At 44.6% G+C, this 15303-nt stretch overlaps 1 protein-coding gene across 1 annotated transcript in view; it reads right to left on the bottom strand.

Annotated features, from left to right (window-relative positions):
- Positions 1-14844, bottom strand: part of CCP2 (ubiquitin-fold modifier) — a 28930-nt gene extending 14086 nt beyond the window's left edge. The window contains exons 1-3 of the mRNA XM_087373415.1: positions 14696-14844; positions 14552-14614; positions 8091-8188 (exon numbers count right to left, since the gene is read on the bottom strand). Coding sequence (XP_087229541.1) covers positions 8091-8188; positions 14552-14614; positions 14696-14730 — 196 coding nt within the window. The 5' untranslated portion in view covers positions 14731-14844. The remainder of the gene's footprint in view (positions 1-8090; positions 8189-14551; positions 14615-14695) is intronic.
- Between the last annotated feature and the right edge of the window lie 459 nt (positions 14845-15303).

Genomic DNA, 15303 nt, shown 5'->3' with positions numbered 1-15303 from the left:
CATGCATGCATCTATGATGATACCATGGCCAGCACAAAGGGAACATCCATTGCCGACACAAGTGGGAAGGACAAGAGGAAGTTCTTCCAATCTACAACTGGTACCGGGGAGTCGAAGTCTATAGACAACGTCTCCAAGAAGAACTCGAGGCCCAGAGGTTCAGTTCTTAGAGAGCCGATGGGAGAAAGTCTCGTTCCCAGGTGCTAGGTCTGATCCTGGATTGAGTCGCGGACATGCGCCTGCATCTTAGTGTTAAGCCAGGCAATCTCCAATTATCCAAGACCAGATAAACAGGTACAAACACCACTGGTGCCTCTCCAAATCCTGTCAAAGAAACCTCGAATCGGAGGCAAAAACCACAACCAAAGAAATGTCAAAAGCCCCGGTGCAGAGGAGAAACAAAATAAAAAATTATTTAAAAAATGTTTTTTTTTTCTGGTCTGACCAGATCTGGCCGACCAGATTGACCTGGTCGGTCAAATCTGACCAGGTCGGTCAACCTGGTTGACCAGGTCGGTCAACCTGCTGGTTGACCGACCTTTCTGCCCCTTCTTTCTGCTCAGATCTGTCCTCCTTTCTGCTCCAGATCTGTCCCCTTTTACAGCTCCAGATCTGCCCTCTTTTCTGCCCCAGATCTGCCCCTTCTTTCTGCTCAGATCTGTCCTCCTTTCTGCTCCAGATCTGTCCCCTTTTACAGCTCCAGATCTGCCCTCTTTTCTGCCCCAGATCTGCCCCTCCTTTCTGCTCAGATCTGTCCTCCTTTCTGCTCCAGATCTGTCCCCTTTTTCAGCTCCAGATCTGCCCTCTTTTCTGCTCCAGAACAGCCTTCCTTTCTGCTTCAGTTCTGCTCTTCTTTCTGCATCAGATCAGCTCCAACTTCTGCTCCAAGATCTGCCCTCAACTTCTGCTCCAGATCTACCTCCAACTTCCGCTCCAGATTCCGTTCTTTCTATTCCAAATCTGCAGCAACCCCTTCATCAGTTTGCTGTCTCAGATTTGGTTCAGTTCCAACTTGTGGAGCTAGTGCAGAAGTCCACTACAGTTGTCAGGACTGAAGTTTGTTTCAGAGCTTCTCTTCACTTGTACTAAGTTCCGTTTGTGATATATATATCTTCTTCAGCCATTGATTGTCTTCAGTATTGTTTTATTTGTCTCCAAGTATTTTCTTTATATGGTATCAGAGCCAGGTGTGCCAATCGACACCTGAGCCTTGATCTGGAAAGCTTGGAAGATAAATCATCACCTGAAGATGTCTTCTCCCTCTTCTCCGAAGCGATCTCAGCCTGAATCAACCTCTATTCAACCATCACCTTCGACATATGTCGAGAGAGAGTCTGCTAGGATTGAAGGTGATGAATACCTCTCCAAACTCTTTAAAGAATTTGCTGAATTCCAGAAATGGAAGGAACTTGAAGCAGGTACCCGCACACCTCGTGCCTCTACCTCTCCACGGTTCTCTCCAATACGTCAACAAGGACCTCTATTCAACTCAGAAGAAGCTGAGCAACATCTCAAGTTCGGTGCCAACGAAGAACAAGTATCCCCTGACGAAAGAGGACAGGCCGGCATGAGAACATTGGATTATTCGACAGTGCCTATTCCACAAGAATCAGTGCAAGGTATGATGCCCTATTCCCTTAGTGCAACTCCTTCTGTTATGCAAGGCATAGGAACAAGTAATCACGAGGACACAGATCCATACATGCATGTGAACACTCGCAGACGAGAAGGGAGAAATGCGTCTTACAATGAGTTTGCTTTCGGTTCACATCCCTCCCTCCCTCCCTTCCCTCTCATCTCTTCCGCTGCCATCTTTCCTCCAGTGGTTTCTCATCCTCCTCCTTCTCCCATGCCACTGGATTCCTATAGTTTATTTCCCTCTATCTCTCCCGCTGCCTCTTTTTCACCTCTCATGTCTTATCCCGCCTCTCATATTCATCCCTCCCCCTCAGGACCTTTTTGATCAATTACAGCATTTTGATCTTGCCTCTGAGCGATGGGCACATCTCACTGACCGCTATGCAGCTCGAGATCGTACTCGTCGTATCAATCTTGACCATGATCTCCAACAATTCCAGATTCTTGCTGACGATGATCTCAAGGTTAAACTAGCCGATTACCGGCGGTTAGTTGCTGAATTTGCCACAACTGGTCCTCCCAAATCCGAGGATGACCAAGTTACTTTCTTTTTAAATAAACTTCCGCCCAAGTATTTCAGTTTTATGCAACAAATCATTTCTCAACCTTCTCTTCCTACTTTTTATGAGTTTGAATGTCAACTTTTGCGTTATGCTCGTCTTTACTCTCAGGTCCACCAAAAACATAGCATTCAGAGGGGGCTCTTCTCTCCGGGATTCCAAAAGATCAACCTAGCTCCGGAAAGCCCTCTCCTACTCCTAACCCCTCCAGTAGTAAACCCGCCTGGCACTCCCTTCCCAAAAAGAATAGGTTTTGTCAGCATTGCCAGAGAGTTGGGCATATTGACGATGAATGTCGCTCCAAAGCCAAAGGCCTTCTTCCTCAGCCTCCCACCATGACTCCTCAACCACCCCGTTGGACTCCTCAGCTCCCTACCACGACTCCTCAACCACCCCGTTGGACTCCACAGCCCCCTACCACGACTCCTCAGCCACCTCGTTGGCGTCCTAGGGGTGGTCCTCCTCCTCCTCCTTCGAACACTAGTCTCTGGAGACCCCAGGGCCATGTCACTAATCACTTCACTCCTTCTCCTCCCTTTATAACTCCTGAAGGTCTGTCTGACTGGTCCACCGGAGATTCTCTAGACTTCACTTCTCAAGCCTTGATCCATATCACCGAGCTTGACTCCTCCTCTTCCTCATCTTTCATACTCTTTCATGTGACTCTAAATCTTCTTGGATTGTGGATAGTGGAGCCACTCATCATATGACCCCTCATCCTGATCTCTTCATTTCTCGCCAACCAGCAACAGGGGGAGTTCGTTGTGGCAATAACTCTGTTGCTACTATTCATGGTGTTGGTTCAATAACTTTTGATACTGACAAAGGTCCCAAACTTGCTCAATTGGATCAAGTGTTTTATGTGCCCCAATTAGGGGTCAATCTTCTTTCTGTTCATCAACTTTGTCTCCTTGGTCGCACAGTGCTATTTACAAAGATGCATGTTGACATCATAGATGAGTCCTCGGGACTCCTTCTAGCTCGAGGTGATGCTCAACCTAATGGTCTGTACTTTATAAATCAATTTCTTGCGACTCCCTCCCCTTGCGGTTCTGAGTTTCATCGGCTTTACGGTAATGCTACCCTAAAAGATCCCACTGACACAGAACGATTATGGCATTATCGTCTGGGACATTTGTCCTATGACTCTTTATATGAAATGTCTCGGGATCATCTAGTTGATGGCCTACCTAAATTATCGCGCGCTAAAGATATTTGTCATCCCTGTCAATTAGGTAAACAAAGCCGCACTCCTTTTCCTTCTCATTCCACTTCTCGAGCCAGTGAGATTTTGCGTCTAATTCATCTCGATATTAGTGGCAAATCTCCTGTTCCTTCCCTCAATGGTTCACATTATTTCTTCTTAATTGTGGATGATTACTCTCGCTATCAATGGGTGTTTTTCATGAAAGAGAAATCCGACACTTTTTCTTTCTTTGCTACTTGGGCTCGCTTGGTTATGAACCAAACAGGCAAGTCTATTGGGATTGCTCGTAGTGATAATGGTGGTGAATTCACTCAATTCCTTCAAGAGCATGGTATCCAACGCCATCTTACATCTCCAAATTCGCCTTCCCAAAATGCTCGTGTCGAACGGCGACAACGTACTGTCATGAACATGGCCCGTTCCATGCTTTTTGCAGCCGAGTTGCCTGAACGTCTCTGGCCCGAAGCCGTCAATACTTCTGTCTATATCCTTAATCGCTGTCCTACTCAACCCATCCTGAACATGACGCCTTTTGAGGCTTTTTATGGCTATCGTCCTTCTATTTCTCATCTTCGAATCTTTGGTTGCCGCGCGTACACTCATACTCCCAATGATACTCGCGGTAAACTCGAACCTCGTGCTGAACTTTTTCTTCTAGTTGGCTACTCGGCAGAAGCCAAAGCTTATCGATTATTTGATCCTCGTACAAACAAAGTTTTGGTTCGCCGAGATGTGGTCTTCGATGAAAGAGCAGTGCTTAAAAATTCCTCTATTCTCTCTACTGATGACGTCTCCACTCCAGTTCCCTCCGACAATTCTCCACCCGAAATACCTTCCTCTCCTCCCGAAACATCTCTCCCCCCACCCATTGCTTCTCCTCACGACCCACTGCCACGCTGGTATCGTCAAACTCTGAAGGATTCCGGGATTATTCTTGTCGAACTTCCTCCTTCTGGTCCTCGCCGCTCTACTCAAATAACTTCTTCTACTGCCACTACCTCCTTTTTTACCACGGCCTATATCATACATTCTGAACCTGCCACTTGGCAGGAAGCAGTTAAAAATCCTGCGTGGCATCGTGCTATGGAACAGCAGCTTGAAAGTATTGATCGCAATCAGACCTGGATCTTGGTCAATCGACCCACTCACAAAAAGGTCATCAGAACCAAGTGGATCTTCCGAACAAAACTCAAAGCCGATGGCACCCTGGACAAATACAAAGCCCGCTTAGTAGTGCAAGGATTCCGCCAAAAAACATGGTATCGATTATGAGGAAACCTTTGCCCCTACTGCTCGATTAACTTCCTTTCGTCTTCTTCTTGCCTTAGCTGCTCATCACCACTGGACTATCTATCAAATGGATGTCAAGAGTGCCTTTCTCAATGGCTACCTTGATGAAGAAGTCTATGTGACTCCCCCACCAGGTTTTTCTCCTCCTGGCCATGAAAATAAGGTTTTCCGTCTCCGCAAAGCTCTTTATGGTCTCAAACAAGCACCTCGATCATGGTTCCACCAGATAGACACCTTCCTCAAAACTAATGGTTTTCATTCTACTCCCTTTGATCCAAATTTATATATCCATCATTCGTCAGAGGGGGTCTGCTTTATTTTACTCTATGTCGATGATCTTTTGCTTTTAGGCTCCACTCCCACTACACTTCAGTACATTAAAACTCAACTCAGCATCACTTTTGAAATGACTGATCTTGGTCGGCTCTCCTATTTTTTAGGCATGGAAGTTGTACAACATTCTGGTGGTACTTTTGTTTCTCAACAGAAATATGCTCTTCAACTCCTTGATCAAATCATTCCTCATGAGCCTAAGCTGGCTGCCACTCCCTTAGATCCCACCGTAAAGCTCTCAAAAGACTTGGAGTCTCCTCCCTTTGATGAACATCTCTATCGCCAGGTTGTTGGCAAACTTCTCTGGCTCCTTCACACTCGTCCTGATCTTGCTTACTCCGTCTCTATTTTCAGTCAGTATTTTAATGAACCCAAGCTCACTCATTGGCATGCATGTATTCGTATCTTGCGGTTCATTCGTGGTACTTACTCTTATGGTTTACATTTCAGACCAGGACTAACCCTACAGGGATACACTGATTCCGACTGGGCTGGTGACCCGGACAATCGTCGTTCTTATGGCGGCTATATTTTCTCGTTTGGCTCGGTACCTGTTTCTTGGTCTAGCCGTAAACAAGAGACTGTTGCTGGTTCTTCTACTGAGGCTGAATACCGGGCCTTGTATGATTGTACCACAGAGGCCATATATCTCCGACAGTTTTTGGCAGAATTGCACTTTCCTTGTACTGAACCCACGATCCTCTACGTCGACAATAAAAGTGCCATTGCTCTCGCAGGCAATCCCATTTTTTCCAACCGCACCAAACATGTCGGTGTTCACTTTCATTTTACTCGCGAGCAAGTGGAATTAGGTACTATTCGGTTGATCTATGTTCCAGCTGCCGATAATCATGCTGATATTCTTACCAAGCCGGTTAATCGCCCTACTCTTGAGCATCTCTGCCCACGGTTGGGGATTGGTTTACCTCCTCCTCTTTAACAATTTTTTTTCTCTTTGTGTACTTAAGGAAGTGAACAAATCCCCTGCGAGGGCACTCCTTCAAGTCTTTCTTTTTTGTACCATCATCTGGGCATTTAGTGAAGATGAAAACCTACTCTGTAGGCATCTCCATCTAAATGAAAACCCAAAAAAAAAAAAAAAAAAGGGCTGATGAAGATGATAGATCACTCATGGAACACCTCTTTGCTTCTCCTGTCTGCATTGGACATTGAGAGGGGGTGTTAAGCCAGGCAATCTCCAATTATCCAGGACCAGATAAACAGGTACAAACACCACTGGTGCCTCTCCAAATCCTGTCAAAGAAACCTCGAATCGGAGGCAAAAACCACAACCAAAGAAATGTCAAAAGCCCCGGTGCAGAGGAGAAACAAAATAAAAAATTATTTAAAAAATGTTTTTTTTTTTCTGGTCTGACCAGATCTGGCCGACCAGATTGACCTGGTCGGTCAAATCTGACCAGGTCGGTCAACCTGCTGGTTGACCGACCTTTCTGCTCAGATCTGTCCTCCTTTCTGCTCAGATCTGTCCTCCTTTCTGCTCCAGATCTGTCCCCTTTTACAGCTCCAGATCTGCCCTCTTTTCTGCCCCTTCTTTCTGCTCAGATCTGTCCTCCTTTCTGCTCCAGATCTGTCCCCTTTTACAGCTCCAGATCTGCCCTCTTTTCTGCCCCAGATCTGCCCCTCCTTTCTGCTCAGATCTGTCCTCCTTTCTGCTCCAGATCTGTCCCCTTTTTCAGCTCCAGATCTGCCCTCTTTTCTGCTCCAGAACAGCCTTCCTTTCTGCTTCAGTTCTGCTCTTCTTTCTGCATCAGATCAGCTCCAACTTCTGCTCCAAGATCTGCCCTCAACTTCTGCTCCAGATCTACCTCCAACTTCCGCTCCAGATTCCGTTCTTTCTATTCCAAATCTGCAGCAACCCCTTCATCAGTTTGCTGTCTCAGATTTGGTTCAGTTCCAACTTGTGGAGCTAGTGCAGAAGTCCACTATAGTTGTCAGGACTGAAGTTTGTTTCAGAGCTTCTCTTTACTTGTACTAAGTTCCGTTTGTGATATATATATCTTCTTCAGCCATTGATTGTCTTCAGTATTGTTTTATTTGTCTCCAAGTATTTTCTTTATACTTAGCATAGCCCAAGGTCCAACAGAAGATCAGAGGAGGTTGGTGGTATGGGATACCAGGCTGGTTAGGATCTGGTTGGGAGTTCGTGCCAATAGCTCAGCTCGTGGCTCGGAGGGGACATCTCCTGATTCAAGATCGCATCCCGTAGATGTCATGGTTGGGTGGTGAGAAGCCTGCTCAGATTCCTCACGTTTGGTGTGTTCTTGTGTTTGCTTGCAGAGCAGAGGTTTCAGGAGTGCTGGGAACGTGTCAGCCTTGTCTTCCACTACTCTCTCACTCTCCTTTCCCCATTCTAGTTCCCTTCTTCCTTAAAGTGGTATTAGAGACCTTTCCTAGGCAGATCGTATTCATTTCCAGTAGGCATCTTCAAGGTGCATGCACATTTGTCAAAGCAAACACCAGTTATACATAGACATAGGCAACATATAGGAAACACAAAACAAGCACTTTAACTTATTTGGGCAGGAGTACACTGCATCGACCAAGCCCACAGGTGTCAATAATCAGATGTTAAACATCAAGGCATTTGGCCATCAGATGATAGATGGATGAACAGAGTACGACTAGAATCTGGATCAATGTGGACTCGTGCACATATGTTCAAGTGAGATAAAAAACCTTGGCATATCTTCGACACTAGACGTCTTATGTTCTCAGTTGGTGATTGCAAGGGCATTGGTTTGTATGTTGCCTTAGCTGTGCTATGCTATAGACAAGTAGGTTTGTTTTCCAGCATTTCTTCAGCGAACTCAAAAAGGCTACTCTCAAATTCTCCAATCAGATGAAACTGGCAGGCAGTGGCTATGGCACAGTTTACAAACATCCATTTGGTGCCCCGTGGTAAGCACTTATGCATGACACTGCTGACTAAAAAAACAATTACTGTAAGAAGCAGCTGCAAGCAGCCTAAAATTCCACTAGCCCCTATATCAAATAAAACTGAAGATATTCCTTTCCAGCATCCAAACTTCCATAAGACCTACCATTAGTAATGATGGCACTTGTCTGTGGTGGAACTTTAAACTCTTCAGCAGCAAACTTCAACACTGCTGTAAATGGAGCCTCCTCAGGTACACTGAAACTGAATAAACCCAGGAAGGGAATGAGGTCAAACAACAGCTATACCTTCACATTCACCTTAACCTCTCTCTCTCTCTCTCTCTCTCTCTCTCTCTCTCTCTCTCTCTCTCTCTCTCGTTTATCGCCTGTACAGTCGTTGCCTGTCCATACAGGTCTTACCTTCGTCCTTCATCCGTCCTCCGTATCTCTGTACAACAAAGCAGTCCTTACCTGATTCATCCGTACAACGCAGCAAAGCACAAAGTTCGAGGTCACCCAAGGCTGAGCTGAGCCCTTGGCTCAGCTTGGGGGGTTAGCTTCAGCAAAAGGACTTATCAAAATCTGCAAAGGCCACCATAGAATTCCCAAAGATGAAGACTTTTGCCACTACACAGACTAGAAGCCCTCTTATTCAGATGTTGCAGCCTCGGCATCGATACTCAGCCCCTATGCATTGCATTACAAGCGAAGGATTGGATCTGATCCGCAGGAGCAAATATACTTTCTACAACAAGAAGTAAGAGAGCTCAGACTTATGGTTGCAGCTCTTGACAGGAAATTGAAGGAGATGGCAAGAAATAGTAAGCAAGAAATCACTGCAGAAGTCATATAAAAGTGTGGTACATCTCCACCAGCACCAACACTTGTCTCCACGGTCAAAGAGATGATTGCCACTGAAGTAAGTTAAGCCAAACAAGAGATGGCCACTGTAGTCAACAACAAATCGATAAAAAAGATCTCTATGTAGAAGTTAAAGAGCAGGAAGCCAGAGTGTATAATAAGAAAATCCTACGCATTAGGGGGTTATCAGAAGATTGCCTTGGCTGCAAGAAGGAGATAACACAAGTTGAATAGGTTGCAAATGATATTAGTTGTATCTCTAAAAAGGGAAAACAGCTACAGGTTTATTTCAATGAGAGGGCAGGAAGCGCAAAGATTCTCCACCAGACAAACAAGCTCCATTTCCTTCCACGATTTCAAACGAAGCTTTTCCTGTAGATTGTAGGCAAACTCAACCAGTGGCAAATACTGCTCCAATTTTGCCTTGTGTTCTGAGACATAGCATTTCAAAAGATCTAGTACAGTGGAATTTGCCTCTTCTGACTGTCCGACACTCTGTGGATGAGACAAAGATGAGAACTTTAGCGTGGTGTCCCCATATTCTCAAACACTCCCCTCCAGAATAGACTTGTCATCCGTGGATCTATGTCACTGACAATAGGCTGTGGCATCCCGTGATATTTAAAAACATGGGACATGAATAGCTTTGCCATCTGATTTTCTTGCTCACGGGAATAAAATGGCATGTTTGCTAAACCTGCAAATCACGGTCCATATGCCATCATGACCTCTCGGTGTACGAGGAAGATAAAAAACAAAGTCCATGGCAATGCTTTGCCACGGCCTATTTGGAATAGGCAACGTCTTCTGCCTTTCATACTTGACTTTTCGACAGATGATGCATGTCCAGACATACGCTTCAACATCACGTCGCAAAGCTGGCAAGTTAAAGAACTGCTCAACGGCTTTCACAATTGCATCTATTCCTTTGTGCCCTGCATAAGGTGGAACACGACTTTCAGCCATAACCTTGGCCCTCAACTGCTTTGTGACACATAAACAGCCACGCATCAACAGAAAACCATCTCAGAGAGTATAATGATCATGCGTTTGCCTCTCAGACAACTGATCATATATCCTTGCAAAGTCATCATCCGTTGCATATTGCCCTTTCATAGCATCCAATTCATCTTGATAGGCAATAGCGACTGCTGAAACCTATGGTTTCTTTTATACGGCCTTCGGTATAAGCAACTACATTCTTATTGCATCAGCAACTACCTTCTTATTGCTAGGCATGCACAATTTGAAAGTGAAACATAGACAGAAATTTGGCCCAGCGCATGTGCTTCTCAGATAGTTTTCTCTGTGTGAGAAAATACCGCAGCCATGAATGATCTGTCTGAACATAGAAATCAGCACCCAATGAGTAGTGCTTCGACTCTGATAAGCATGAATTACAACGAGCATCTCTTTTTCATAAATCTGCAAATTCATTTCAGCTGGCTGCAACACCCTACTCTCATATGCGACTACCCTTCGCCAATGCACAGCAATATTTCTCTATCTACTATGATAATGGTACATGCCAATAGAAATTGACTGGCAACAGTGCTTCTCAAAATTTCTTATTTTATTCTTCCAAGTTACGACAACTATTTGCCACGCAGTCATAATGTAAACTTCAAACGTAGTAGTCAACCACGCAGCCAAAAAGACTTACTTGAATTCCACCAAAGTAGCAGGTGTTTTTCCTTGCAAAAGAAGTTTTGTCCACCATTCTAAAGCATTACCCTTTAGAAAATGTTAGAAACATGGTGTGTGTGTGTGTGTGTGTGTGTGTGTGTGTGTGTGTGAGAGAGAGAGAGAGAGAGAGAGAGAGAGAGATAGGCTAGAGAGAAAGGAAACAATACTCAAATGGAGACATAATGAAAAGGCTCATATTCATTCATCAAATATCAAATATGACAAGTACAAGCCTTTATAGGCTACACACTCACACACTAGCACCAAGTGCATATGGGATAAGTCCCATGGTGACACGTGGCACTCACACATGAACTAGTACTAGATCTCCTAGTACAACACATCACCCACACACTCTTTGCCTACCCTGTAGCAATGCATAAGCCGTGTTGGCATTTTCAATCACCTAGTACATGTTTGATACCTTTGTTTTCGTACAAAAGTCCCAAATTTCCTTCGCCAATCCACAACAATATTTCTCTATCTACTCTAATAATGGTACATGCTGATAGGAATTGACTGGCAACAATGCTTCTCAAATTTTCTTATTTAATTCTTCTGGGTTACGACAACTATCTACGTCCAATTTATGCCACACAGTCATAATGTTAACTTCAAACGTAATAGTCAGCCACGCACTCAAAAAGACTTGCTTGAATTGCACCAAAGTGGCAGGTGCTTTGCCTTGCAAAGGCAGATTCGTCCACCATTCTAAAGCATTACTCTTTAGAAAATGTTAGAAACATGGTGTGTGTGTGTGTGTGTGTGTGTGTGTGCGTGTGTGTGAGAGAGAGAGAGAGAGAGAGAGAGAGAGAGAGAGAGAGAGGCTAGAGAAGAAGGAAATGATACTCAAATGGAGACACAATGGAAAGGCTCATATTCATTCATTAAGTATCAAATGGCAAGTGAAGTACAAGCCTTTATATAGGCTACACACTCACACACTAGCACCAAGTGCATATGGGATAAGTCGGTGACACGTGGCACTCACACATGAACTAGTACTAGATCTCCTAGTACAACACATCACACCACACATACACACTCTTTGGCTATCCCCCTTCAAACCAAAGAGTATGAGACCCAACATGCAAGGAGTAGACCAATCCCCCCTCCACCATAATACTACAAAGAGCAAGTCCAACTCTCCAACACCTCCCGTGTGATAGTGACTTCTCAGTCAGCTTGCAACCGGCAAGGGCAAGCCATCACTCATCACCCCCCCTTACGCTGAACTGGGTAGTCAATACCATCATACCAAAGTAAAAGACAATACACTCCTTTTTGGGGGACAACCCAGGTAGAGTACCTATTATTGACTCCAAATACATTCAAGGCAGAGAACCTTTATTGACTCAACACAAAAACACATGGCATATAGGGCCTAGAAAGCCCAATCCGAGTCACATGGCTCCTCAAGAGAGAGGCCGTGAACCTCAGCTGTGGCTACATGTATCTCCTCAAGGGGCTCTTCAAGTTCGGCATGTTCTTCAGCAAGGAGATTGGCATGGTGCTTCTCTTGTTCCTCTTCCTTCTTCTTGAAGCAATGAGAGAGGCAAGAGCGGCTCCCTTATTACAATAGTCCTTCTCAATAAGTAGTGCCACCATATCATCAAACGTGGCAGTGGCAAGGCGTAGAACTTCAAGAGTTTGCTCAAAGCATGATATCCCATGCATACTCTTCATAAGGACAGCCTTCTTATCTTCATGACCAGGCACGCTTTTCATAAGGACAGCTTTCTTATCTTCATCATTAGGCACGCTTTTCAAACTTGTGAGTTGTTGAACAAGAGATTGAAACCTTGCTAGATAATCACTGAACTCATCACTCTCTTCCATTTTCAAATCATAGAGCTTGAGCTTCGAAAAGACTTTGGAGTTGGTGACTTTATTACCAAACAATGTCTCAAGGCAATCCCAAATCTCCTTAGCTGTCGACTTGAAGTCCAAATGATGGATGAGAGAGTCGGCCAAGCAAAGACCAATGACGGCAACATTCTGTTGCTTCCAAAGCTTGTGTTGTTGCTGATCGAGTGTATCAACTTTGTTGTCCTCAAGATCCCAAACTCCTTCACGCATAAGGAGCAGTTGCATCTTGGTTTGCCATGAGGGAAAACCTTCCCCCTTGAACTTCTCCATGAGCAAAGAACTAGAAGACAACGAAGTCATGATGGCAAAGGTCTTGGTGAAGGCGGGCAGCAAGCTGAGATGAAGAACCAGCAAAGGAATGGGCTGGTCTCAGGCTTCAAAACACAACAACAAACTCCTCGTATGCAAAAGCGGCTGAGAGGAGACTGCATAGCCAGATTAGGGTTAGGATTGGAGATGATGATGACCTGGCAGGGCTGATTAGGGCAGGGCTGACCTGCCCTAATACCATGTTAGAAACATGGTGTGTGAGAAGAGAGAGAGAGAGAGAGAGAGAGAGAGAGAGAGAAAGGCTAGGGAGGAAGGAAATGATACTCAAATGGAGACATAATGGAAAGGCTCATATCAAGTATCAAATGACAAGTGAAGTACAAGCCTTTATAGGCTACACACTCACACACTAGCACCAAGTGCATATGGGATAAGTCCCATGGTGACACGTGGCACTCACACATGAACTAGTACTAGATCTCCTAGTACAACACATCACATCTGACACACTCTTTAAAGTACCCGCTTTTCTAACTTTCGATGTCTCAGTGAAATTCCCACCCAAGTAGGCTGTGCATCAAATTGCTGTATAAACGTGAGAGCTTTCAGCCTATCTTAATTTCCATTAAAGGTGTCGGATTTCACAGCTGCACCGCCCTCTTTATAATCCTTCTGCTTTCCCCTAGGTGTGAGATTATCAGAGACACGTGGTTGTAAATACGGAGGCTCCATAACATTGCCAACATTAGGTGCACACTTTCCATTGCTCATAGCACGATTGACCATTCTTGGTCCCATTGCATTTATTCCAAGCATACCAGTAAAGTTTTCGGCATAGCAATCTGCATCCCTGGCTGCATCCCAATGTTACCATACATCATACTTCTTGTAGCTTGTCACTATAGCCAGCCAGGCACCTCCCTAAAAGTGCCCCCCAACATCCATGTGTAACTCTAAATTGATGCTCCGCTCTGTGTTGCAAACCTTCTCACACTCCCATCCCAAGTGACCAACCTCCTCCGTGTTAATGGCATCGTCCTCAGCCTCACTATCTGAGCGGCCTCACTATCTGAGCAACCCTTGCTATCCTTCATTCCAACAAAGCGAACTGGAATAGTAGACTGCTCCTCAATATTGGACATGGGCATTGTCACGCCACTGTTAGCGTGTCGAAACTCAGCTAGAGGCAACCACTAAGAACAACTCTTATAATACCACGTTTGCCCTCTCCAGTTTTGACTCTTACTTGTGATGTTCGATCTCCTTTTCCTTCTAATCCGCCTGTTTCTTCTTGCAGTTTCTCACAAGATTTCCTGATTGATCACAATACGAGCACTTTTCTTTTTTCCCTTCGTTTCACTGTCTGAGTGTCCCTACCTCATCTGAAGAATTGCTCTTCTTCTTTGGCTAACCCTTCCTCATGATTTGTCCACATGGCACCCAAGCGCTAGGAAAAACTGTATCGAAGTGCTTCTCACATATACTATAAGAAATCCTTGCACGAGTACAATCCTGTGAGCATGCTTCTTAACCACGATAAGACGAGAAAGAAGTAAATTGCCAATGGAAGAGAATAGCCACATTCGACATCCACTTGTTTGTGAGAATAGGTCCTTTAAACGGTCTTCAATGTATAATCCAATCTATGTACATAGCCTTAAGCATATTATCACATAAAGAAAGATACTCCCACTACGACACCTATCTTAACATTCTATATCTCAGGGCTAAATTCTCACCAAGACTAGCAAAAAGCATGCAGTTTGAATCCACATAGACATCGTGTGGACTACATGCTATGGCATTTCTATTCGTAAAGAGGGAACAAGGACAGCTGTAATTCACGCGCAATCGGACGACGGCGATATAGCAAATTTGATGCACGCTCTCCCCGAAAGATATGCGTTTGAGCGTTCAGTCCCGAGGACAGAAAACTTACACTTTAAAAGGAAGCTTTGGATCTGAAGTCAAAGTAACCTTAAAAGACACCTTACCGCCCGACCTGCGTGAAAAACGAGGGGAAAAGTGAGTAAAGATTTAAGAAGAGACCCAGAGTTCCGTTTGAGGAGAAGCAGAAGCTTACGCCTTGGAAGGCTGAGAGGGCTTGGCGTCTGCCATAATGTCTTCCACAATCAATCAGTGATGAGCAAAGAAAGATTAAGGAACATGTATAAATACTAGTTATCTCAGTCAACATTTGTAGTTGACTTGTACCTCCCTATGTTTTTGGCCTGCCACATGTCACCAGGAAGCCTAATTGATGGCCGCTAATTTCCCCAATTTCCCACGTGATCTCGACCTTTTTCTCGCTCTTTTCCTCTACAACTATTTCACTCCCTACTTTTCCTCTCTCAACTATTGGTGGACTCTTAACTTACTATTTCACCCATAGGGCAGGCCATTTGAATGACAAAAGTCATTCAACTTGTTTTCAATGTATATATATACATCCTGCAAGTAGTGATTCCCTTCCATGCTAAAGGCCTTTCATTCCTATGGACATATCTGCAGAATCATCATCAACAGTTAACTAAATAGCTCTTCTTTTCTCGCCAGGTTCTGTTTTTCTTTAACACCTTCGACATGTGTGCCTCTTCCTTCACGTTCAAAATATATGGTTGGTTTTTAATTGCACACGAACAATTTTGTGTTTGTGGATCCTTGTTGTGTGTATTCCGTGATTAGTAGTGA

Source organism: Dipteris shenzhenensis, chromosome 4 (assembly GCF_047967505.1).
Source record: "Dipteris shenzhenensis isolate YYH24624 ecotype China chromosome 4, Dip_SZ_1.0, whole genome shotgun sequence".
Lineage (NCBI taxonomy): Eukaryota > Viridiplantae > Streptophyta > Polypodiopsida > Gleicheniales > Dipteridaceae > Dipteris > Dipteris shenzhenensis.
Note: the sequence above shows the minus strand (reverse complement) of the source record. Positions and strands in the feature narration are given on the sequence as shown.